We start from the raw sequence: 23585 nt of genomic DNA, 5'->3' as shown, positions 1-23585 counted from the left end.
GAAATTCATCATAAATATGGGTAAAACATGATTTTCATATATAGTTGAAATTTGTTGGTTATAAATTTTTTATAAAGTAATGATTGGTATCATCTTGTAAAAAATTTTCCTGTAGGGTATTTTAAGACAGAGCAACAATAGAATGAGCAATACCAGCGGTCGTGGGAGCGAGGAAAGGCATATACTCAATGATGTAACAATATCGATCGTCAGCAGTGGGTGATGACTTTTAATGAAGAGCATTGCTGGGGTCACATGACAACTAACCTGGTTGAGTGCATAAAATCTATGTTGAAATGTGCACGAAACCTCCCTGTCACGGCATTGGTCAAAACACTATTTTACCGTTTGAATGAGCTTTTTACTTGGAAGAGTGCCGAGGCTCAAGAGCAGATCATTGCTTGATATGTCTTCTCAAAATTTGCCAGTGCGAAACTGCAGGCAAATTTACAAGCGTCGGGGAACATACAAGTGCATCAGTCTGATGGACGAAACAAAGTGTTTGAGGTTCCTGAGATGCCTAGTGATGCTGAATATACCATTGATCTCAAGTGTAGAGTATGCAGTTGTGGTAACTTCCAGGTGACTCGACTTCCATGTCGTCATGTCTTTGCGTCTTGTGCCAACCAGCGTCTCAATTGACCAACTTATGTTCATGATAACTACAAGATGCATGAAATTCGTAGGGTTTATCAGCACGAGTTTGTACCGATAGGGGATCCAAGCACATGGCCAGCTGACACTGGACCACAGTTGATCTCTAATCTTGTCCTCTGACGAGGCAGTAAAGGTAGACCGAAATCAACCCAATATTTAAACAAAATGGGTGCTCGCCATATGCATGGTCCGCGATGATGCAACTTCTGTGGGGGCAATGGCCATAGCCTCAGTCGATGCCCTCATCGTCCTGGGTCGAGTTCAGGTGGTGCAGGTCCTGTGTAACAGCCCAGACCACCCGCTAGCACGATATTGTCTGCTTTGGTACACAAGGCCTCACAGTTTTGTCTTTGACGATAGGGATGATAGTCGAAGCCCCCACACTCACTCTTCAAAACGCGTCATGCTAGGGAGAGGTATCCACACCCTTATAAGGCATGTTTCGTTCCCCTCCCCAACTGATGTGGGACCTTACAATCCGCCCCCCTAAGGGAGCCCAGCGCCGTCGCTGGCACATTGATCCGGGCTCCGACTCTGATACTATCTGTAACAGCCCAGACTACCCGCTAGCACAATATTGTCCGCTTTAGCACACAAGGTCTCATGATTTTTCCTTTGACGATAGGGATGATAGCCGAAGCCCCCCTCCACACTCACACGTCAAAACGCGTCATGCTAGAGAGAGGTATCCACACCCTTATAAGGCATGCTTCGTTCCCCTCCCCAATCGATGTGGGACCTTACATCCTGTGCCATAGTTAGTTATGTTGTGATTGCATTAAAATCAAATTGTTAAAGTGGTGCAGGTTTATATGATTAATTCATATGTTAAATTTGTCTTTGAAGTAATGTTGTGGTTTTTGTTAGGCTATTGTTGTGAGGGGATTAAAAATGTAACAAAACTTAAGAAAATAAATTCAAACGGTCAACTATAAAAAATTATGAAATTGAACAATTAACTATGAAAAATTACATTGCATAATACATGAGGTAGTTGGTACCAAAGGTGTTTAGCACAAAAAAATAAATACACGTCAGAACATACACATCGGAGTTCCTACCTACGAGTACGCTAAACTAAAACATTACGTAGAGTTCATTTTTTTCTTCCTTTTCCCTAGCCAACTTGGTCCACCTGTAACAAACTTCTTTCTCTTCTTAAGCATCTTCATGAAAGGCAATGGGCTGAGTTTATCCGGTGGTGCTACATGAGTCCAGAGAAAATACGCCCTCTCATGCCCACTATCGCACTGTTAGAGGCCGTCTGCACTACCATGGGGTGAGTCATCATCATCATCACTGTCGTCATCATCAACCATTCTTGCATCCTCCAATCCCTCCTCATCTTCTTCGTCAGAGTCGGTAGGTACATGTGTCTTTGCTGCGCATTTGCCAAGCTTGTTCGCTCAAGCGTGTATCAGCCCTCTCATACGTGTAGTCGAAGCTAACGTCAGGGCAACTACTCTTGGAATCTTAGACATTCGTGCAAGAGACTTGCCACCATGGCTAGGACCATGACAAGCCCACGCATCGACTAGGTTCTACTTGACTTCAAATGAAACCTGCATGTGATTCCTCATTAGGCTGTGGTTGTTATTGCTGAGCACTGCTTGTCACCGGCGTGGCAGGATTCCAAAATGGAAATCGAAATTGGTTTGGTCCCAACTCAAACAACTGAGATACTTAAGAACTTCCAACATTCCATTCTTGTTGTTGTGAATGAAGTGGTTGAGGTGGATAATAGGGTGGCGGTGGAAGATAGTGTGGCACATAATATGGTGGTGGAAGTGGATACTATGGTGGAGGTGGATACTGTCGTCAAGGTGGATAATATGGTGGCGAAGGTGGATACTATGGTAGAGGTCGATACTATGGTGGCTGAGGTGTTCATGTTGTGGTGGCGGAGGTGGATACTTTAGTGGAGATGGATACTGTGGGTGCGGTGGATATTGTAGTGGTGGTGGCTGTCGTGGCGGGGTGGTTGTTGTACATCAAACAGATTGATCCAAACTTTGTCGCATATAGTCAAATGACCACCAAACTCTCTCTTATACCAATTAGTGTACTCAACCGTAGGTAAATAAGGATCTACGTAAAAACCATCAATAGTATACTGGTTCGATTTAGTTCCCACCTACTAAACCATTCGCTATGGAACTCTCTCCAATTCATATTCTGTTCACCATACAACCTGACGTTGTGATGCTTCTCCAAACTCTTTTCCAGACCTAGTAGAGGTTGTGAATAGCCAAATTGCCGACGAATTCGATCAGCTAAGTCCCATTCTACGGTCTCAAAGTCAATTAAGGGGCCAACAATGGTCCATATCTCGTGATGACCGTATACATCGTGTGGCACGTTGTGGTTGTTATGGACATACAGAAGCCACTGAAATTGCAATACAATGTTCCATCAAATAGAGCAGATGGTAACAACAACAAGGATAATAATTGTCATTATAAAACAATTTTTCTAGTTATTACCTGGTCTGGTTGCATATCATCAAGCATCTGCCTAAGATGTGCTACCTTCATTGCTCTATGGTTCTGGTGTTGCCTCCAATTGTTTCATTTGAAAATTTTAAACTATCCAATTAGAAACATAGTAAAATTGACTTAACATAATGATATACAATTCTATCTTACACGTGAAAATACGATTTTACCTTTGTGCTAATGCAAAGACTCCACCTGGAGGAACGAGTGCGAGAATCGGAGCTAGCCAAGGCATTCACTCACATGCCCAGACATACAACAGTACTAGTGGACTATCCATCTCCTTCGTATCATAATGTGAGACCCGACACAAGGACTTATATAGATATGCTAAACATGCCGATCCCCAACTGTAAGACCTGATTTGTGAAAAAATTCTCAACAATGGCAAGTACTTGCAACTCAACATCGACATCATCTTGTCAGGAAATAAAGTGGTCCCGGTGAAGCAAAATACGTGACATCGGACGTAGTGTTGCACTGACTATGGAATATCTAATGCCTCCGCATCACAGATATTCCTGATACAGGACAACTTGATCGCACTAGATATATGATCATTTTCGGTCGGTGGTATCTCGAAGTTGGCCACGCATTTGTCGACCAAGTGAGCAAAACTACTGTTCGTTCTTCGACTTACGGCATGACCATTGGTCAGAAAACTATAGATGTGTGCTACATCTTTCAGTATAATTGTGTATTCACCGATTGAGAAATGAAATGTTTGTGTCTCCGGCCACCATTTATCTATTAATGATGTCATTAAATTTAAATTACATTTCACTATTCCTATTTGAGATATGTGATAAAAACCAATTTTTTTCGTAATGCATTGGTCACCACATGACTATACTGTTCTGGTGGAATTAATTTTTTCAATCTTAAAATTCTCGTCGTCTAAATTTAAATAAAGATAAAAAAATTAAATTAACATGCAACAAAATTTACAAAACCTATATTCGTAATTAAAATTAGTATATATATAAAGTAACATGTTATTTATAATATATGTACCTTACGTATATTATTAGTGCTAATCTTATTATAATATAATACTATATTTATTAATGATATATTTATGTACGTACCCTACATATTTTATTTAACACCATATTCTTAGCATTAATACAAAAATATTCGCATATATAAAATACTCTAATGTTAATATGAATATAAATACTAATATAATATTGATTTAACATATCATTATTAATATATAATATTTAGCATTACTACAATAATATCCTACATGCAATAACTTCTTTATTCGATAATAAGTTGGAACAATAAAAAATATGAATATAAATATAAAATATAAATATTAATATATAATATTAATTTAAAATATGTACTAACATTAATAATTCGTTAAATTAATATTAACGTCATATATTTTAAATTTATAATAATTTATTATTTTTTTAGATTATTACACAAGACATCACATATTTTTAAATTTAATAATAATATATAATTCTCAAATTATTACACATATTTATATTACTATAGATAATAATCAACAATAAAAAATATTAAAAATTACTACTTACATACAAAAAATTAATTTTTATATCACTAATGTATATTTTTTGTATTTTACATTCTAATATTAACATTTAGGAATCATTATCTTAATAATAACATTACTAATTAATTTATATTCACATTTAAAATGATAAGAATATTATTAATAACTTAAAAATAGCAGTAACAGTAAAATAAATATACTAATATAAATAAATTAATAAAATAATAACTTACTTATTAAGAATGTTTTAGATGTGCAACAATATATTTTTTTTGAAAGAATTAAATTTTGTACTATTTTTTTCAAATAATTTACCCACACTCACTCTTTCCTTCATTTCTCACTTTCAATGCCTCTAATTTTTAATTCACTGTATTGTATTACACTACCATTCCTACTTTTAGTGTTTTTGAAAACTATGAGAAGAAAAAGGAAGAATTTTATACAGAGTGACGAAATGGAGAACAACTACATTTCATGCATAAAAGATGTGTATAACTATCTCACTTTCTTATAGACGAGGCAGAAAATGTGTGTCGCCACCCCAGCTTCTCGTCATTGCCGAGAAAGGACTGTCAGGCTCTCGCTCAGTGCGATAAGTCTTTGTCACCACCAATAAATACATTTTTCTTTTAGCCTACGTAATTGTACATACATCACCGAAATGAAAGTGATATGTAAAACAATTTCTGACATAATTGATCCATATTATTTTAGATCACATTTTTAAATACTTTTCTAAAAATAATGGATATTGTTTTTCTTTTGTGAAAATATTATTATATATGTTTTAAGTTTTAACATTAATTATAATGATATAATAATATCTAATTTATCTTCGTAAAAAAAATATTACCATTTCTACGTTGTTTTATAAGTATGAAATGGTAAAAAATGTAAAAATACGGAATCAGAAAGAAGAAGAGAAGAGAGCTCGAAGGACTGAATCTTTTCTCTTTTTATACCTAATTCTAATTGATACAAAATAATAATTCTCAAAACTAATAATATCTTTTATTAGAGTAAATAGCCAAAATCGTCCCTGAAAGATACTCCGATCTCCATTTTGGTCATCGAAAGATAAAGTTAATCGAAATCGTCCCCGAAAGATACACGATTGGTCACGTTAGTCCTTCCGTCAGTTGGATGATGACGTGTCACGTTAAGTGCCACATGGCATATGATGATGTGGGGGGCTAATGCCACGTGTCACAAGATGATTGGTTGACGTGTCAACTCAGTGACACGTGGCACTTGACATGTAAAAAAGTTATTAATAATCAAAATAGTCCTTGAAAGTTTAGACGTAAGTCATTTTCATTCCTGAAATTTTAAAAATTGATCAAATTAGTCCTTATATAATTTTTTTATTTTTTCTTGATAATATTAAATTTAAATTATTTTTTATACTACTAATTTTAATAGAAATGTAATTGACAATAAAAAAATTAGTAATTGTATCTTTTCTTCTTAAAAATTTTTTCAATAAAATTATCTCTCTCCTTTAATTCTTGTCAAAATCTCTCTTATTCTTTTCTATTTTAAAACATTTTTCTTACATTATTACATATTGCTAGTATATATATATATATACACACTCAAAATTGAAATGTATGTATTTGTTAACCTAAACAAAGTTATATGCTCAAAATCAAAATTTATGTATGTTAAACAAAGTTAATAAAATTTTATACATCTTTTTTTTCATTACGGTATTACTTTCATTTAGGTTAACATACATAAATTTTGATTTTGAGTATATAACTTTTGTTTAGGTTAACAAATACTTACATTTTAATTTTGAGTATATATATATATATTCCACCAAAATGTAATAATGTAAGAAAAAGATTTTAGAATAGAAAAGAATAAGAGAGATTTTGACAAGAATTAAAGGAGAGAGATAATTTTATTGAAAAAAATTTTAAGAAGAAAAAAACAATTACTAATTTTTTGATTGTCAAAACATTTCTATTAAAATTAGTAGCATAAAAAAATATTATTATCAAAAAAAAATAAAAAAAATTATATAAGGACTAATTTGATTAATTTTTAAAATTTCAGGGATGAAAATAACTTACGTCTGAACTTTCAAGGACTATTTTGATTATAAATAACTTTTTTACATGTCAAGTGCCACGTGGCATGCCAGGTGTCACTGAGCTGACACGTCAACTAATCATCTTGTGACACGTGACATTAGCCCCACGTCATCATCCAATTGACGGAAGGATTAACGTGACCAATTGTGTATCTTTCGGGAACAATTTCGATTAACTTTATCTTTCAAGGACCAAAATAGAGATTAGGGTATCTTTTAAGGTCGATTTTGCCTATTTACTCTATTTTATTATTTTAAAAATTAAATAAAAAACCAAAAATAAGCCTTCCATAAATTTGCTTGACACGAGTCTAGCACTAAACACCGAATAATGGAATAATGGATTATTGTTATTGTAGTTTTTTCGTATACCACTATGTGTAGTCATAATTAATTCTTGTTTCTCGTGTCATCCATAAATCGCTACAAGTCATAGTAATTTATGCTATATATGTGTTCCTTCGTAATTTGCGATGTGTTATAGCAAATTACATGTATTTATTTAAACCGCTACGACTTGTAGCAATTTATATAATAAATAAAATGCAGTTATATGTAACGAATATTAAAATGCTGTAATTACGCAATTTTTTTTTGTGTCTAAACAAAGAAAAAAACAAAGTAAAAACTATTCTAAATTCGAGCGGATAATTTATTGGAGATCAACATCAGGCTCAGACCAATTAACATGATTAGAGTTACTCTTGACATCATATTTAGCCATCTAATTCGCAACTATATTGGCTTCTCGGGACACCCATTTAACGTGAACAAGCCAAAGACGAGATAAAAATTTCTGAATCTTATGAACCAAAAAATTGTAAATTGGCCCAAAAAATACAAATAAATGCTATTTATTAAAATAAGAAAACTTAGGCATGCATTTTAACTTAAAAAAAATAAAAAAAATTTATAAAATAAGATAAGATTAAAATATAAGTATAGAAAATTAACTTTCAATTGATTAATATTAATTAATTTTCTATTGTAAGATTATTAATCATATTTTTTAGACCATTTATAATCATGATTTAGTATTTAGAATTTTAAATTTTAAATTTTAAATTTAGAATAAAAAGTATTTAAAAAATTAATTGATACTTACTTTTTATGATTTACGGACATGAGACACAACACGATATGAATTCACTGACACATAAATTTTAAAATCTTATCAAATATATGTTAAGAATAAGATTGAACATATTGACATGTAATGGTATTTAAGTGTATCCAAATATGTCAAGAGAAAAAAAATTTTTATCAAGACACATTTAAACACAGCAGATACACGTGTCAGACGAATGTCAATAATTATCATGTCTAAAATATATCTAATAAATTCAACAAAATATCCGTACTTCATAATTTATCTTCCTAATTGAATTCTATGCTAAATAATTTCTTTTCACCCTATTTCATATTAATATTGTTAAAAATGCGTAATTTGATTAAAAAATATCTAAATACCTTTTAAACTCTATTGTATATAGTAGACAACTAGTTAATGAGTTATAACTCAAACGACATAGTCTCTTCATACTCACCTATAGATTGTGAGTTTGAGTCTCTCTATCTTTAGTTAAAAAAAAAGAATAAACTACCATTTCTACCCAATAAAGTTAAAAACACTGACATATCTACCTATAGAAAATAAAAATTACCATTTGTACCCATAAAAAATGATTTTTACAAGCAAAATTATTTAAACCCTAAAAAATTAAATAAAATCCTTAAACTACCATTCTCTCCACCACTACCACTATCATCTCCTCCCCCCTCCTCTCTCCCTCTCTCTCAATGTTCCGCTAGGACAAATCTTGCAGGTTCCGACGGTGCAACCAGCTCTCCCCACAGGTGGGGCATCGGGCTTTCACCCTCCGAAGAGGATGGCACCATAATTAGAGCTCACGCTCGGTTTGGCAACAAGTGGGCCATCATAGCCTGACTCTTTTTCGGCAGAACCGACAATGCCATTAAGAACCACTGGAACTCCACCCTCAAACGCAAGTGCGCCTCCATGGACCCCATCGACGATCCTCACTTCGCGCAGCCACTCAAATGTTTCGTTAGCGCCGGCGCCGCCATACTTGTGTCAACGGTGGTGGTGAGGTACTCGTTGCCGACATTGATGGCGGTGACGGAGATGGCGGGCAGGAAGGGGAGGATGCGGATGGAGAGCCAGGAGTGTGCAGTGGAGATGTCGGAGCTGATGTTGGCGACGCGGGAGTTCTCGAGGGAGACAATGAAATCAATGGCAAAAGCTTGGAGGATTCAGGGTTAGAGTCATAGATCTTAACCTTGCTGATGAGTGTTTTCGATTAACCCTTAAAAAAGTCGCAGCCTTTGAATGTGTGTGTGCAGAGAAAACCCAATCCATTCAGGTGGTGAAGTTAACGGCAGTGATGACTGATGGTGATGGTGGTGGTGGTGCTGTTGAATCGCGATCGACATCGATGGAGGAGTGTGCAGCCGAAAGGGTTAGGGTGACGGCTGAGGAGGAGGGTGAGACGGTGGTATTGAGCGATAATGTGGTTGATGTTGGAATTGGGTCACTCAGAACATTGAGAGAGAGAGAAAGGAAGAGGGGGGAGGGGGAGGAGATGATAGTGGTAGTGGTGGAGAGAAGGGTAGTTTAGGAATTTTATTTAATTTTTTAGAGTTTGGATAATTTTGCTTGTAAAAACCATTTTTTATGGGTACAAATGATAATTTTTGTTTTCTATGGATAGATATGTCAGCGTTTTCAATTTTTATGAGTAGAAATGGTAGTTTACTCTAATATATATATATATATATATATATATATATATATATATATATATATAGTAGACAACTAGACATGATTACCTTCTCTCATGAGCGTCAAGATGAAAATATTTTAAATAATAAAAAAGTTAGTAATTAATTTGATTAAAAAAAACTAAAACCTAATTTAAGTCATGATCATGAATGATATTTCATATTTGGGCGAGTTAGTAAATTGTGTGTTCCCTAACAGTAACGTATTCTTATACACATTTTAAACTGTTTAACCGACTAAAATCTTAAAGTGGTCTTTGAGATTGGGCGAGTTATCCATAATCGTCTTTGACTTTTAAAATTCTCTAATAGCATCCCTCACATTCAGCTCCGAGATCCATAATTATCCTGCGACCCTTTCCGGCACATAGTCAACAAATGGAATAATGATCTGGTACCTCCCATGCCATGCTGGAGCCAGCAACGGCTAGCTGACGTGGCAAATCTTAATTTTCTACCCAATGTGGTCCTGGTCCCATTAAAATCCTAAAAGCTAAAAATAATTATTATATGTAGTATCTCTTCTTCCCTTCTCCGTTGTCCCATAATTGTGGTCCACCATTGTGATTTAACGGAGATTCTATTGACATGTGCAAATGTGCTTTCCACATAATAAAATCTACCTGTCAGAGCCAGATCTCAGTGAAAATTTGGGGTTGCAGGATGAAACTCGTGATGAACTTGGTGCAGAGTTCCACAAAAAGTTAAATTTGAAGAATGAGGATGAAATGGTAGCTGAAAATGAGAAAAAAGATTCGGACTTTGTAGCTGGTAGTGGAGAATATGGTGGTGAGGAATTGGGTGGTGAAGGTGGTTGTGCCCCGGAAACAGGTGAAGCATAAGAGAGTGATGATAATGATGGTTGGGATGATGATGAGGGTTATGGCTGGAATGAGAATGTGAAAGAGAGTGAGGTTGATAAGGTAAGTGGAGATTTTGATGTTAATGGTGATGGTAATGGTGATGATGAAGTTGAAGTCGAATGTGATGAAGAAGTGGAGAAGAAGAAAGATAGAAACAGTGGTAGAGTTCAACAGCAATATCTACTGAGGCCTGATGCTGAAGATTGTGCTTTCTATCTTAAAACTGGAATTTGCAAATTTGGATTCAATTGCAAGTTTAATCACCCACTTGGTAGGAGGAAGAACCAGGTATTAATTATTCTTCTGTTCCTATTATCAATCTAGCACAGTGGTCTGGATTGCATGTTTGAAAATTAGAATTGAAATTCACTTGTGAATATTTATCATTTGTCCAAGATTTTTTTCTTTATATTTTTAGCATTATATATTATATCAATAGAATGAGTAGATTGAGATAAAGGGCATTTATGCTTAGCTAAATAGTCACTGGCTTGCCCTTTACCTCCAAACATTGCTTCAGTGCATCAATGGAATCTCTGTTAAATCACAATGGTGAACCACAATTATGGGACGAAGGAGAAGAGAAAAAGAGATACTACATATAATAATCATTCTTAGTTTTTAGGGTTTTAATGGGACCAGAACCACATTGGGTAGAAAATTAAGATTTGCCACGTCAGTTAGTCGTTACTGGCTCCAGCATGGCATGAGAGGTGCCAGATCATTACTCCGTTTGTTGACTGTGCGCCGGAAAGGGTCACAGGACAACTATGGATCTCGGAGCTGAATGTGAGGGATACTATTAAAAAATTTTAAAAGTCAAGGGCGATTATAGATAACTCGCCCAATCTCAGGACCACTTTGGGATTTTAGTCCCGTTTAACCAATCAACTTTGATCATACCATATTAAATGTTAATCATTTTAAAATAATTATTACAAAGAATTAAATTTAATACGTTTCAGTAACAATTTTTAATCATTAAACTATGTTAATTAATTTTGTATTTTTGTTTTTTTTTTGTTAGTAGAATTTTTGTATGGTTGTCACTCATCAGTCATCATTGACGGAAAAAATGTTTTAAAGTGAGAAAAACTAAAATAATAAAATAAAAGTTTAATAATGATTAAATTTGTAATTTTTATTATGTATAGAATTTATTATTTTAATTTACAAGTAATTAAATTTTCATTTTTTTTGCTGTATCAACTTTTAAGCACTGATTGCCCAACTCACACATAAATGGCTGCATTATTTATTGCATAAAAAATAAGAAGTTTCAGTGGCTGCATTACTGTAGAGTGGAGACCAGTAGCAAATCCCCGCATCTCACATCCAACAGCCTCCAAAACTCAAAACACAAAATCAACGGCGAATAAAACCCAATCACCACTATTCTTAACATGACCTACGCCACATGCAAATAAACCCCAGATATTATGAATCGTGTTCCCTTTCTCTACTTCTTCAGTTCTGTCTGTCTTTGTCGTTTTTTCACCCCTGACATCTATAACTTTCCAGATGTTTCACCGCCCCATGTTTTCATTCTCAATTCTCACCGTGATCCCAACTTCTTTCTTTAAAAAAAAAAAAATTAAAACAATACAGAAATAAATAATATTATCTATAAAATGATAATACAATAATTTTAGTATCCAAATTTAAATTTTAATATTATTTTTAATAGAAAAAGTTTATTATTAATTTTTTTATAATTTAAAATCTTTAACAATATATAATAATAATATTAAAAATTTTGGTATCTAAATTTAAATTCTAATATTATTTTTAATAAAAGAGATTTATTATTAAAAAAAATATTTTCACTCATTTTAAACAGTAATTTTATTAAAAAAATTTTATTAAATGTAAATTATTATAGTATTATTGTACATTTTTAAACAATAAAAATAAAATAATTTAAATAGGACAATTTTTTTAAATAAACGTATAAAAAATATTTTTTTCTTTAAATTATTATTTTATAATAATATATAATGACAATACTAAAAATTTTGATGTCTAAATTTAACATTTAGTATCTACACAATATATAATAATAATTAGTGTCTAAATTTAAGTTTTGATATTCCTTCTAAAAAGAAATTTATTATTTAAAAAGTTCTTCTGTTAGTTACGTTAAATAAAAATTTTTTATCTATTTTTTTCTATAATTTTATTAAAATTTTTCTATTGAATGTAAATTATTGTTACAAATTTTTTTATTGGATATATTTTTAAAGAATAAGAATAAAATGGTTTAACAGGAACAATTTTTTTAAAATAAATTTACGCATAATACTAATTATAATAGAGATTTATAAGTAAATTTATAGATGCATCTATTCTTATTATATAGAGAAAGTATAAAAAAATAACATTTTTTTAAATAATCTAAATAATATGTTAAAAAAAAGTTAATTTTAATTTGAAAATTTAAATTTTAAATTAACTAAATTTATTTATGTTTAGTAGACTTAGAATATAACTTATTATTTATATTGTTTATCATTTTTTTTAATTAAAGATAAGAAGACTCGAACTTACAATTTTTTAGATGAATATGGAAAGATTATGCCATTTAAATTATAACTCATTAGCTTATATTGTTGATCATTTCTATTGTCTACTTACCATAATTGTATTATATATCATGTCAATAACTTCAAACTAACAGATATAATTAAATAGCTAAAAAACTCTAATTCAAATAATATAGTTTCTTTATTTTTATTTATAGATCTTGAATTTAAATCTCATATTTAATTTTAAAAAAATAGATATAATTAAATAATATTATTAGTGTATTAAAATTAAATTCGTATAATATAGTTAATGAAATTATTATAATGATTTCAACCCGGATGCTTTTTCGTCTAGTCTTCGTTGGTTTTCGATTTCTGGTTTTCCTTATTCCAATTACCTCCTTCTCTCATCATTTCAGCTTCGCGTTCAATAACGAAAAGTCGGAAACCCTATTTAGTTCTCTATTTGAGAACTGAAACAAAGTGTTTCCAATTTGCTTGGAAGTCGAACTACTGAATTGGTTCGCCAAAATCTTTTTCTGTTCGAATCTTTGCGTAATAGCAACAGAAAAAAAGAAAAAAAACTGGAGGCTTTTCCTTCTGCATTGTTTTTCATGGTGAGAACTTTGCTTTAATCTTCTGTAAGCTGATTGAGCTGTTTTTTTTTTGTCCAAATCTCGTTTTGGACTTTAAATTCCGAGATTTTGAGGAGTTGTTTAATCTGAACAATTTTTTTTCTCTCTCAATTGGTTTGTATTTAAGATAGCTACCGCAAATTAGAATTTGACACTGTTGAATCTAAGATGCTAATTTTGATTTATTTTGCTAAGCGTTTTCCCAATTTTGTTGTCGTTTTGTGTTATTGATATATTGCTACTGATCTTCGCCTTCTACATGTTGTTTGTTTTGTTCTGATTGCAGAGATTCTCTTGTTGATGCGATCCTAAGGTTCTTGAATGGACAGTTCGGAGACGTAGATTTGGATTTTTGGAACACGAGATTGACTTTGAACTTGGAAACTCGGCTATAATAATCTGAAGTTTTAGTGCAGCATCTGGTTCTGCAATTATTGGAATTTGTTTTCTTCTTCTTCTTCTTCTTTTGGGGAAGTGAGTGTTGTGTCAAAAATGGGGTTCGAATTAGATGCTGTGGTTTCGAAATTGCAAAATCTTGCCACTTCTGATCATTCCTCTGTGGTGTCAATGAACATCTTTGTTGCACTTCTGTGTGCTTGTATTGTTATTGGCCATCTTCTTGAGGAAAATCGGTGGATGAATGAATCTATCACTGCCCTTTTGATTGTAAGTGTTCAGTTTGCTTTCTGACTTGTTTCTCAATAGTATGAAGGAAAGGAAGTATGAACTGTGAAGAATCCCACTCCTTTCCGAATTTGTTTGCTGTAAATTTAAGAGGCAGTGATTTTATGTGTATATTATGTGTGTTGTGTGTTTGGATTAAGTTATTTTATATTCAGAAATCATAATAACTTATAATTTTCGGAGATTGTATATGGGGAAAAGAATAAATAAATAAAGTAGTTTTCTTTTTGGAAAGATAAGAAGAAAAACGTGGGGAGTAAAGGTTTAGTTTGGCCCTTGAGATTTCAAAATCTGGTCCTTGAAGTTACACTTCGTGATTCAATTTGATTCTTTATTTTTGTTCACAAAAGGATCGAAGTTGATAAAAAACAAAAAATTGAAACTTCAATAAATTGGTACGTCTGAAATCTCAAGGGCTAATTTGAATCATGGCCACAATCTCGAGGACCAAAATGAACTTCTCAACATGGAGTTGGGTGCAGCCTTTTTTCCACTGAGTTTCTAGTTGGATAGTGACTTAATTTCACTTGGATTCTTTTCAGGGCGTTTGCACTGGTGTGTTCATTTTGCTGGTCAGTGGTGGTACACACTCGCATATTCTTGTCTTCAGTGAAGATCTTTTCTTCATATACCTTCTTCCACCTATAATATTCAATGCCGGGTAATTTTTTCTGCACTTTACTTCTTTGCTGTAATATTCAGATTTTTTTACTGTATAAACCATTAGCTCGTTAAAGAAAACGAAAATTTGTCCGCAGACTCCAATGTTAAAGTGGTCTAAAGGTCTAGATTTTCTCAGATACTACAGCATGCTTAATGAGTAATGCATATCTTTATGATGCCCCCTTTTATCTTTGTTGAAAAGAATGTATTTCTGCAGAACCAGTCATCATGAATTACATAATTAATGGCAGAGAAATTTTAGGAGCATATGGCATCTGTGGAGTCTGGGTGTTTGAAATGTAGCTGGTACTAGCACTCTGTCTACTTGCTTGCTCTCCTGCATGCGACTTAAAACTGTTGAATACTAAGCTTGTGGCTTTGTTATTTCACCACTGCAACAACTCACAACTTAAACAATTCTACTTAGTCTTCTTGGCTCTTGCTTGCAGACGAAAAACTTCAAAATCATGTTTCCCCCTTCCAAAATTCTTATTCCGCTTCCCTACTCTGAAAATCTATATTTTATTCTTACCATTTTAACTTCACAGGTGTGCCGTAAATTGTATTTACTATTTTCTTATGAGTTTGTTCTTTATATTTCTTCCAGGTTTCAAGTGAAAAAGAAGCAGTTCTTTGTTAACTTCATCACCATCATGATGTTTGGTGCAGTTGGTACATTAATATCGTGTACCATCATAACCTTCGGTATGTTTTTTCCCATTAAATGGATTTTTTTTTTCGTTGTTATAGAAGTTTTGGCATAGTTACAAAATAATAACAAATGTTAGCTTGTTAGTAACAAAAGATTTTCAATTCAAATCCTTTTATTTTGTGTGTGTGCGTCTATCTATATAATTCTAGATCAAGTAAACTATATAATAACTGGAAACTGACTGTGCATAAATATGTTTTAGTCTGCTGACTTAAATTTGATGCATTGTTTTAGGTGTTACACAAATTTTCAAGAGGATGGATATTGGTCCTATGGAAATAGGGGACTATCTAGGTAATATGTTTATCAGTTTTATCTACTTGTCAACTGCTTGCTCTGTTTGTAACTCACTGACTAGTGTAAATATTTCAGCAATTGGTGCAATATTTGCCGCAACAGATTCTGTGTGCACATTGCAGGTTTGAATCAATAAAGTTTTTGCATTTTTCCAGATTCCAGAAACTAAAGTGTTAGAGCTAATCATTGACTTCACAAATGATGATGCAGGTGCTAAATCAAGATGAGACACCTTTATTGTACAGTCTTGTATTTGGGGAGGGTGTTGTGAATGATGCCACATCAGTGGTGCTTTTCAATGCAATCCAAAGCTTTGACCTTGAGCAAATTGACCCGTCAATTGCTTTGCAATTTATTGGCAACTTCTTGTATCTGTTTCTCACAAGCACATTGCTTGGAGTTGGGGTAACTGTCTTTCTCCTACTAATTCCATTGTGATCAAGATGATACCCACTTAAATAGATTTTGATATTACTTTGGCTTTGGTCTAATGTATCTCCATCAACTTCTAGGCAGGGCTGCTTAGTGCTTACATTATAAAGAAGCTGTATATTGGCAGGTATTTTCTTTAGAGAATTATGTTTCCGTTTACATTCTCTGTCTGGCAGTCAGATCTCTATTTTTTCAGTGTGGCATGGGAATAAATTATTCAGTGAGGTTAACAAATGTCTCCTTACCTTTCAGACACTCTACAGATCGTGAGGTTGCTCTCATGATGCTCATGGCATACCTCTCCTACATGGTGGCCGAGGTATGTTTTAAAGAGCATTAGCAGTGTTTTTATTATGCTGTGTCATTAGCATGAGGCTGATGTATCTTCATTGTCTGCAGTTGTGCTATCTGAGTGGCATTCTCACTGTATTCTTTTGCGGAATTGTTATGTCTCATTATACTTGGCATAATGTGACAGAGAGCTCAAGAGTCACCACCAAGTACATTTTTTAAATGATTTTGCTCAAGCCATGTATGCTACCAAACTCTATATTATAAATTTCTAATTGCATACTAATCTGACTTTCACAGGCACGCATTTGCAACCATATCGTTTGTTGCTGAGATATTTCTCTTCCTTTATGTTGGTATGGATGCCTTGGACATTGAAAAGTGGAGTTTTGTCAGTGATAGGTATGTCCTGTTTTTCTCCCGGGTACTAGAAAATATTCAAACTAATCCTTTAAACTAAAATATTGTTGAATGTCATACTCTATCAAAAAATGGTATGTGGTAGCTATTATACCGAAACTGTCCGTATATTACAGATTTCTTCTATGTCGGTGTTTTCATTTTTCAGAAATTATATCTATCATTTTTTCCTCTTGAAATATTATATTCGGGTAACGTATGTTTTTTGGTCCCTAATGCTTTGCAATTTTCTTCAAAATTATCCCTAATGTTTAATTACATTCAATTTTGCCCCTAACGTTTTTGATTTGAGTCAAAAAATTACTCTTTGCATTAATTTCATGTAAAACGTTAGGGACAAAATTGAAAACTTCCAAGGGTAGTTTTGACATAAATTGAAAACGTTAGGGACTAAATTGAAAGAAATTAAACATTAGGGGTATTTGGGTTTGAAAAAAATCGCAAACAATCGGGACAAAAAGTATACCCTATTATATTCAGTATATATAAAAAAAAAAAATTAATGTGCCACACTTGATTACTTCTGCAGACCTGGAACATCAGTAGCAGTGAGTGCAGTATTGATGGGTCTAGTACTTGTTGGAAGAGCAGCTTTTGTTTTCCCGTTATCGTTCTTATCCAACTTGGCCAAAAAGTCATCAAGCGAGAAAATCACTTTCAGGCAGCAAGTATGATTAATTTTCCATTAATGAGTACCTTCATTCCAGATCTCTTGTGCTACCATCAAGTTCTGCTGGCAAGTTTCTCATTTCTTTTTTCCTTATTGCAGGTGATTATTTGGTGGGCTGGTCTTATGAGAGGTGCTGTTTCAATGGCACTTGCATATAATCAGGTAGGAGCAATACTGCAGACAATAAGTCGTGGTTGTTTGCAAACTTGAATGAATGGCTACTTGTCCAGACAAAGTACAATAAGGATCTTAATAAAGAGTGCCCTAAGATACTTCTTAAGCTTACTAACCAAGGAAGTTTTTATATGTTTCCAATACCATTGAAGGCATGAAAAGTTTCTACTCTTGTATCTTTAAACCCCTTTGGCTACTGGTAAGCAAAATCGTAAGAGATTTTCTAGCTAGTGCCCAACAGTCATTGGCTAATGAATGTAAGAGTAGGAAAGTTGTTAAACTTTCACATCATCTAATACATTAAAAGGTTAAAAGTTTTTTAGATTTCAGTACAAACTTTTCCTTTTTGTTTCCATAACCAATGGACATAGGGCACTAGTTAGATAAACTCAAATAATATTAAGCATGAGTAAAATAAAGGAAAGCATTAATGGTCACTTATTTAGGATATTAAAGTTCATGCTTGACAGCTTGAATAATTCATACTCTTATGGCATGCAGTTCACTATGTCCGGGCATACACAACAGCAATCCAATGCTATCATGATCACCAGCACCATCACAGTTGTGCTTTTCAGCACAGTGGTAAGATATCTATTTGTTTCTGGCATCATCTCTAACAGTCACTGGTTATTTCATTGATGTATGACTGATAATTGCTCTCTTGGGTTAGCATTTTGGGGTTCTCTGTATCATATGAAACCACACGTCAGATTGATATTTGCATACGTTATGTGAAAATATATAATTCATTTGTCTACTTCCCTTGCTTTGGACAACTAATTTCACTTTTTCTCTGTAACTGTTCATGGTCATTCCAAATCTATACAAATTTGATGTGTTTTAGTGCTAGAAATTATTTTTGATAGATATAAAAGTTTAACACACGAGTCATCCACTTAGTTCCTTCAATGGTTCCATATAGAAGTATATGATTAGAGATTAGACTCTGAAACTTTTGATGCTGATACTATATTGAAGTTAAACCTTTAGTGTCATAATATAAATTAGGATAAAGTATACTTTTTGTCCCGAATGTTTGTGATTTTTTTCAAAAAATACTTTTAACGTTTAATTTCACTCAATTTTGTCTCTTTAACATTTTCGATTTGTGTCGAAATTATCTCTGAACGTTAATTTCGTCCAAAATGTTAGGGACAAAATTGAAAACCTTCAGGAGTAGATTTGACACAAATTCAATGCGTTAGAGTCAAAATTGAATAAATCATAAACTTTAGGGACAAAATTGAATAAAATTAAAAACTAGGGATACGCAAATGTTAGGGACAAAAAGTATAGTCTATTTTTATAGGTTTTTATTAAGTTTTCCTTGCTGATGGCAATGACACAACTTAATTACATTTTCTCAGGTGTTTGGTTTGATGACTAAACCACTCATAATGCTTTTGCTGCCTCCAAACCCTCATAAAGGTACAAGCTCCACGAACAGCATATTGAGTCCAAAATCAGTTACTGTCCCACTTCTAGCCCAAGAATCTGAAGCTGATCTTGAAGGCCATGAAGTTACTCGCCCAAGCAGTATTCGCAACTTGCTAACCAGGCCAACACACACCGTCCACAGATTATGGCGTAAGTTCGACGATTCATTCATGCGCCCCGTTTTCGGCGGCAGGGGTTTTGTTCCTGTAGAGCCTGGTTCTCCAACTGAACGCAATGGCCATGGATGGCATTGAGAAGGCCAGAAAACAAAATATTTATGATGTGTTGTAAGCTGCTTAAAATTTTGTGCAGATAAAAAATGCGTGTATGAAGAACCACCTTACTGAAATTTTGTTAAGCTGTGTGTGTATGGTGATCAGAACTTAGACAACTATGTAACATAGTTCATCGCTGCCTATCTTGTAAGTTGTAAAGCTTATGAATTATATTTGTATTTAATTGTTTGTAGATTCTAATTATTATAAAATTTGTCGCAAAAGTTGTGCCGTCACGTTCATTGGTTTTGGATTTTTTTTTTTTTTTTTTGGGTAATTCATTGGTTTTGGATTCTATTCAGCTTTGTGATTTCATTGGGCGTATAAAGAATTTTTTGGTGCACTAAGGGTAATGCTAAAGATTGTTTGTTAGTGTGGCTAGGCATGTGATGTAGTAGTGGCAAGTATGTTAAGTATGTCATAAGTTATTCACTTGAGAGTTGAGACACTAACAGAGTCAAAGCCTACGACCTTTTTCTCCAGCAGTGGAGCTTCAACTCTCCAGCAGTGGAGTTCAACTTCTTCGATAAGCAAAGCCGGTGATCACATTAATACACTAAACACATATTTCTCGAAAACACTACAACATATTTCTTTACAAAGAGAGTGCTAACAATCATTACAAAGAATCATCCTTTTAGGAAGAAGAATGGAAGGTATGATATTTGAAGGCATGGGGGGAGATGTGGTTCACTTTGATGAGGCCCCAGTTCAACAGGAAGCAGCTGCCAATCAAAAACTAGTCGGAAGAGTACTAACAAAAAAATCACTCAACATGACTACAGTGCGAAAGACCATCTTTCAGATGTGGGGAGATCTGCAAGGATTGGTGATCACTAGTGCAGGTTCCAAGTCTTTCATTTTGAACTTTAAAAGTCAAGATGAAGCAAGGAGAGCTTATGAAGGCGGACCATGGAGAATAGAAGGCCATATGCTTAGTCTTCAATGGTGGAGCTCAAATCTGTCCATTGATGAGGTAAATTACAATCAGCTTCCTATTTGGATTCAAATACATGGATTACCATATGATAAAATCAATAAAAGTAACGCTGAGAAAATAGGAGCAATATTGGGTAGGGTTATAACTGCAGAAGATCCTTTTGTTGAAAGAAATATGCTTAGACCTTTTTTGAGAGTTAGAGTTGAGATTGATATTCAACTTCCATTAAAAACTGGATTCTGGTTCAAAAAGTTTGATGGAAGTCATGCATGGGCATCGTTAAAATATGAAAAACTGTATGACTACTGCTATAAGTGTGGGATGATTGGTCATGATAGAAGGACCTGTGTTGAGGAGATGGCTATGTCCATAGTTAATCCTAATATGTCCAAATATGGTCCTGAGCTCACTACTCCAGGTCTGAAGTCCATAGATGTTGAAGCAAGAAAGGCTAGGATTAGGAGACAGAAGGAAGATCAAAACAACTGGATGGAGGAACTATGGGAGGCGCGTGAGAGAAGCCAACAGGAAAGGGTATGGCAAAGAAGGCACCATGAGAGAGAAGGAGAGTCTAGTCAAGGGTGGGTAAGGAGCTCTCAGGCTAGTGTCTCAGTAAAATCAGTAGGCAGAGTAGATGGTACACAGGATTTATTGGCAAATAGACAAGTGGCATTGCAGAAAAATCTGGAACAAAATGAAGGGGCTGATCTGGATGAGCTGATGGGTGATGATAATACTACTGTCTTGGAATTAGGTGATGGGGCTCAGACAGAAAGAAGGATTGAGGAAATCTCCTCTGGTTCAAGGGATAGACCAGGGGATAAATCAAATCAAGGTACAGAGATTGAGAGGCCAAATAAATATGTAGAGAAAACCATTGGAGGCATGGAGGGGATGATAAACCACTATTTTATGGTTTATCTTGTACTCGATTGAGTGGTTTTTATCTACTCTTTATCCACTTATTCATACTATTTGCATGGTTTTACATTTGCCTTCCTAATTATGTGCTTTAATTGAAAACATGTTTCTTTGGACTTATATTTGCTAATATTAATCCTCTCTTATTACCATTAGATGCCTTGATATGTGTGTTAAGTGCTTTCAGAGATTACAGGGCAGGAATGGCTCAGAGGATAGAAAGGAAGCATGCAAAAGTGGAAGGAATACAAGAAGTTGGAGAAATTGCTAAGCTGTCCAGCCTGACCTCTTCGCACTCAAACGGCTATAACTTTAGCTACAGAGGTTCAAACGACGCAGTTCTAGTTGCGTTGGAAAGCTAACGTCCGGAGTTTCGATTTAATATATAATATGCCATAGTTGCTCTGACGCTAGGTGACGCGACCGCGTGCTCCATGCGGCCGCGTCGCAGTGACGGAAATCAGCGTGTTTGAATTCTTCTCCAGCGATTTCTGGGTTGTTTTCGACCCAGTTTGCGGCCCAGAAAACACATATTAGAGGCTATAAAGTGGGGGAATCCATTCATTCATAGAAAAGCTTTCACACATTCACAATTTTAGGAGTAGATGTAGTTTTTAGAGAGAGAGGTTCTCTCCTCTCTCTTAGGATTAGGATTTAGGACTTCTCTTAGTTTTAGGAGTGACTCTCAATCCCAGGTTCAATGTTCTTTTTATTTATTTTTCTAATTTAATTTATGAATGTCTATGTCAGATTTAAGTTCTTTTGTGAATGCAATTCGAGGTATTTTCAGATTTAATTTTGCTTTGCTTCATTTATAAATGTTTTTAATTTAATTTAGATATTTTCCCTTTTGGCTTTGGTTAATTAATTGGTGACTCTTGAGTTATCCAACTCGAGTTGTTGATTGAAAATTAGAATTATTCAAGAAATAATTCGAGATCCTATAACTCTAGCCTTTCCCAAGGAAAGACTAGGACTTGAGGATTCGAAATTAATTCATCCACTTAACTTACCTTCATAGTTAGAGGTTAACAAAGTGGGAGAAAAATCTAATTCTCATTACAATTGATAAGGATAAACAGGATAGGACTTCCAGTTCTTCATACCTTGCCAAGAGATTTTATTATTGTTAATTTATTTTACTTGTCATTTAAATATACCGGTGCCCATTGCTCAAACTCAACATTCCCCAGAAAACTCATAACCAATAATAAATACACCTCCCTGCAATTCCTTGAGAAGACGACCCGAGGTTTGAATACTTCGGTTATCAATTTTTAATGGGTTTGTTACTTGTGACAACCAAAACGTTTGTACGAAGGGATTTCTGTCGGTTTAGAGACTATATCTACAACACGACTGTTTTTATGAAATTCTTTACTGGCAAAAATCCTAACGTCAAAATGGTGCCGTTGCCGGGAAATTACAAACGTGTGCCTTATTATTGGTTATTGTAAATATTTGCTTTTTATTTGTTTATTTATTTTTATTTTTGCTTTTTTCATAAATTAAGAGGTTATTGGTTTTTATTTAATTAAAAAATTTTTTTTCGAAAAAAATAATTTTTTTTTTCAAAAAAAAAAATTTTTCAAAATTTTTTTTTCTCGGTGTTCATCTTGATCTTCAGGTTGTTCTTCGTGTTCATCTTAACCTTCAAGTTGTTCTTAGTTGTTTTTTTCGTTTTGATCTAAAAATTTTTAAATTTGTTGTCATTTTATTGTTTTTCTCTTTTCTTATTAAATTCAAAAAATTCAAAATTTAAAAATCAAATTTCAAAATTCAAATTTAAAAATTTTCAAAATTCAATTTTAAAAATTTTTTCAAATTTCAAAATCTCAAATTCAAAATTCAAATTTCAAAAATTTAAAATTCAAATTTCAAAAAATTCAAATTTCAAAATTTTAAATTTCAAATTTCAAAATTTAATTTTCAAATTCAAAATTTAAATAACCTTTAAATTTAAATTTGTTTTTATTTTTAATTTTTATTTGCTACTATAAACTCTCACCTCTTTGGCTATGAGTCTGGTTACAATAATGTTGCAGGAAGAAGAAATTACA

General features: G+C 33.5%; 1 protein-coding gene across 2 annotated transcripts; it reads left to right on the top strand.

Annotated features, from left to right (window-relative positions):
• Nucleotides 1-13078: 13078 nt before the first annotated feature.
• LOC112779946 (sodium/hydrogen exchanger 1) lies at nt 13079-19900 on the top strand. 2 transcript variants are annotated; one of them, XM_072227910.1, is made up of 16 exons: nt 13272-13588; nt 13893-14272; nt 14833-14951; nt 15171-15259; nt 15561-15658; nt 15900-15959; nt 16038-16084; nt 16173-16367; nt 16475-16521; nt 16647-16713; nt 16794-16894; nt 16986-17087; nt 17635-17773; nt 17875-17937; nt 18451-18534; nt 19320-19900. In XM_072227910.1, exons 4-16 carry the CDS (start codon nt 15222-15224, stop codon nt 19641-19643), a joined length of 1365 nt encoding a protein of 454 aa, XP_072084011.1. In that variant the 5' UTR covers nt 13272-13588; nt 13893-14272; nt 14833-14951; nt 15171-15221; the 3' UTR covers nt 19644-19900. The 2 variants fall into 2 exon arrangements, with proteins under 2 accessions (XP_025680082.1, XP_072084011.1); XM_025824297.3 differs by lacking the exon at nt 15171-15259 and having other exon boundaries at nt 13079-13588.
• The last annotated feature ends 3685 nt before the right edge of the window (nt 19901-23585 follow it).

Source organism: Arachis hypogaea, chromosome 19 (genome assembly GCF_003086295.3).
Source record: "Arachis hypogaea cultivar Tifrunner chromosome 19, arahy.Tifrunner.gnm2.J5K5, whole genome shotgun sequence".
In the NCBI taxonomy this organism is placed as follows: domain Eukaryota; kingdom Viridiplantae; phylum Streptophyta; class Magnoliopsida; order Fabales; family Fabaceae; genus Arachis; species Arachis hypogaea.
Note: the sequence above shows the minus strand (reverse complement) of the source record. Positions and strands in the feature narration are given on the sequence as shown.

What these genes read in the sequence shown, in the direction of transcription:
- LOC112779946 (XM_025824297.3), top strand. Translation starts at nt 14,099, where the DNA reads ATGGGGTTCGAATTAGATGCTGTGGTTTCGAAATTGCAAAATCTTGCC. An exon ending in CCTATAATATTCAATGCCGG is followed by an intron (nt 14,952 to 15,560) that starts GTAATTTTTTCT and finishes TATTTCTTCCAG; the next exon opens with GTTTCAAGTGAAAAAGAAGC. An exon ending in AAGAAGCTGTATATTGGCAG is followed by an intron (nt 16,522 to 16,646) that starts GTATTTTCTTTA and finishes CTTACCTTTCAG; the next exon opens with ACACTCTACAGATCGTGAGG.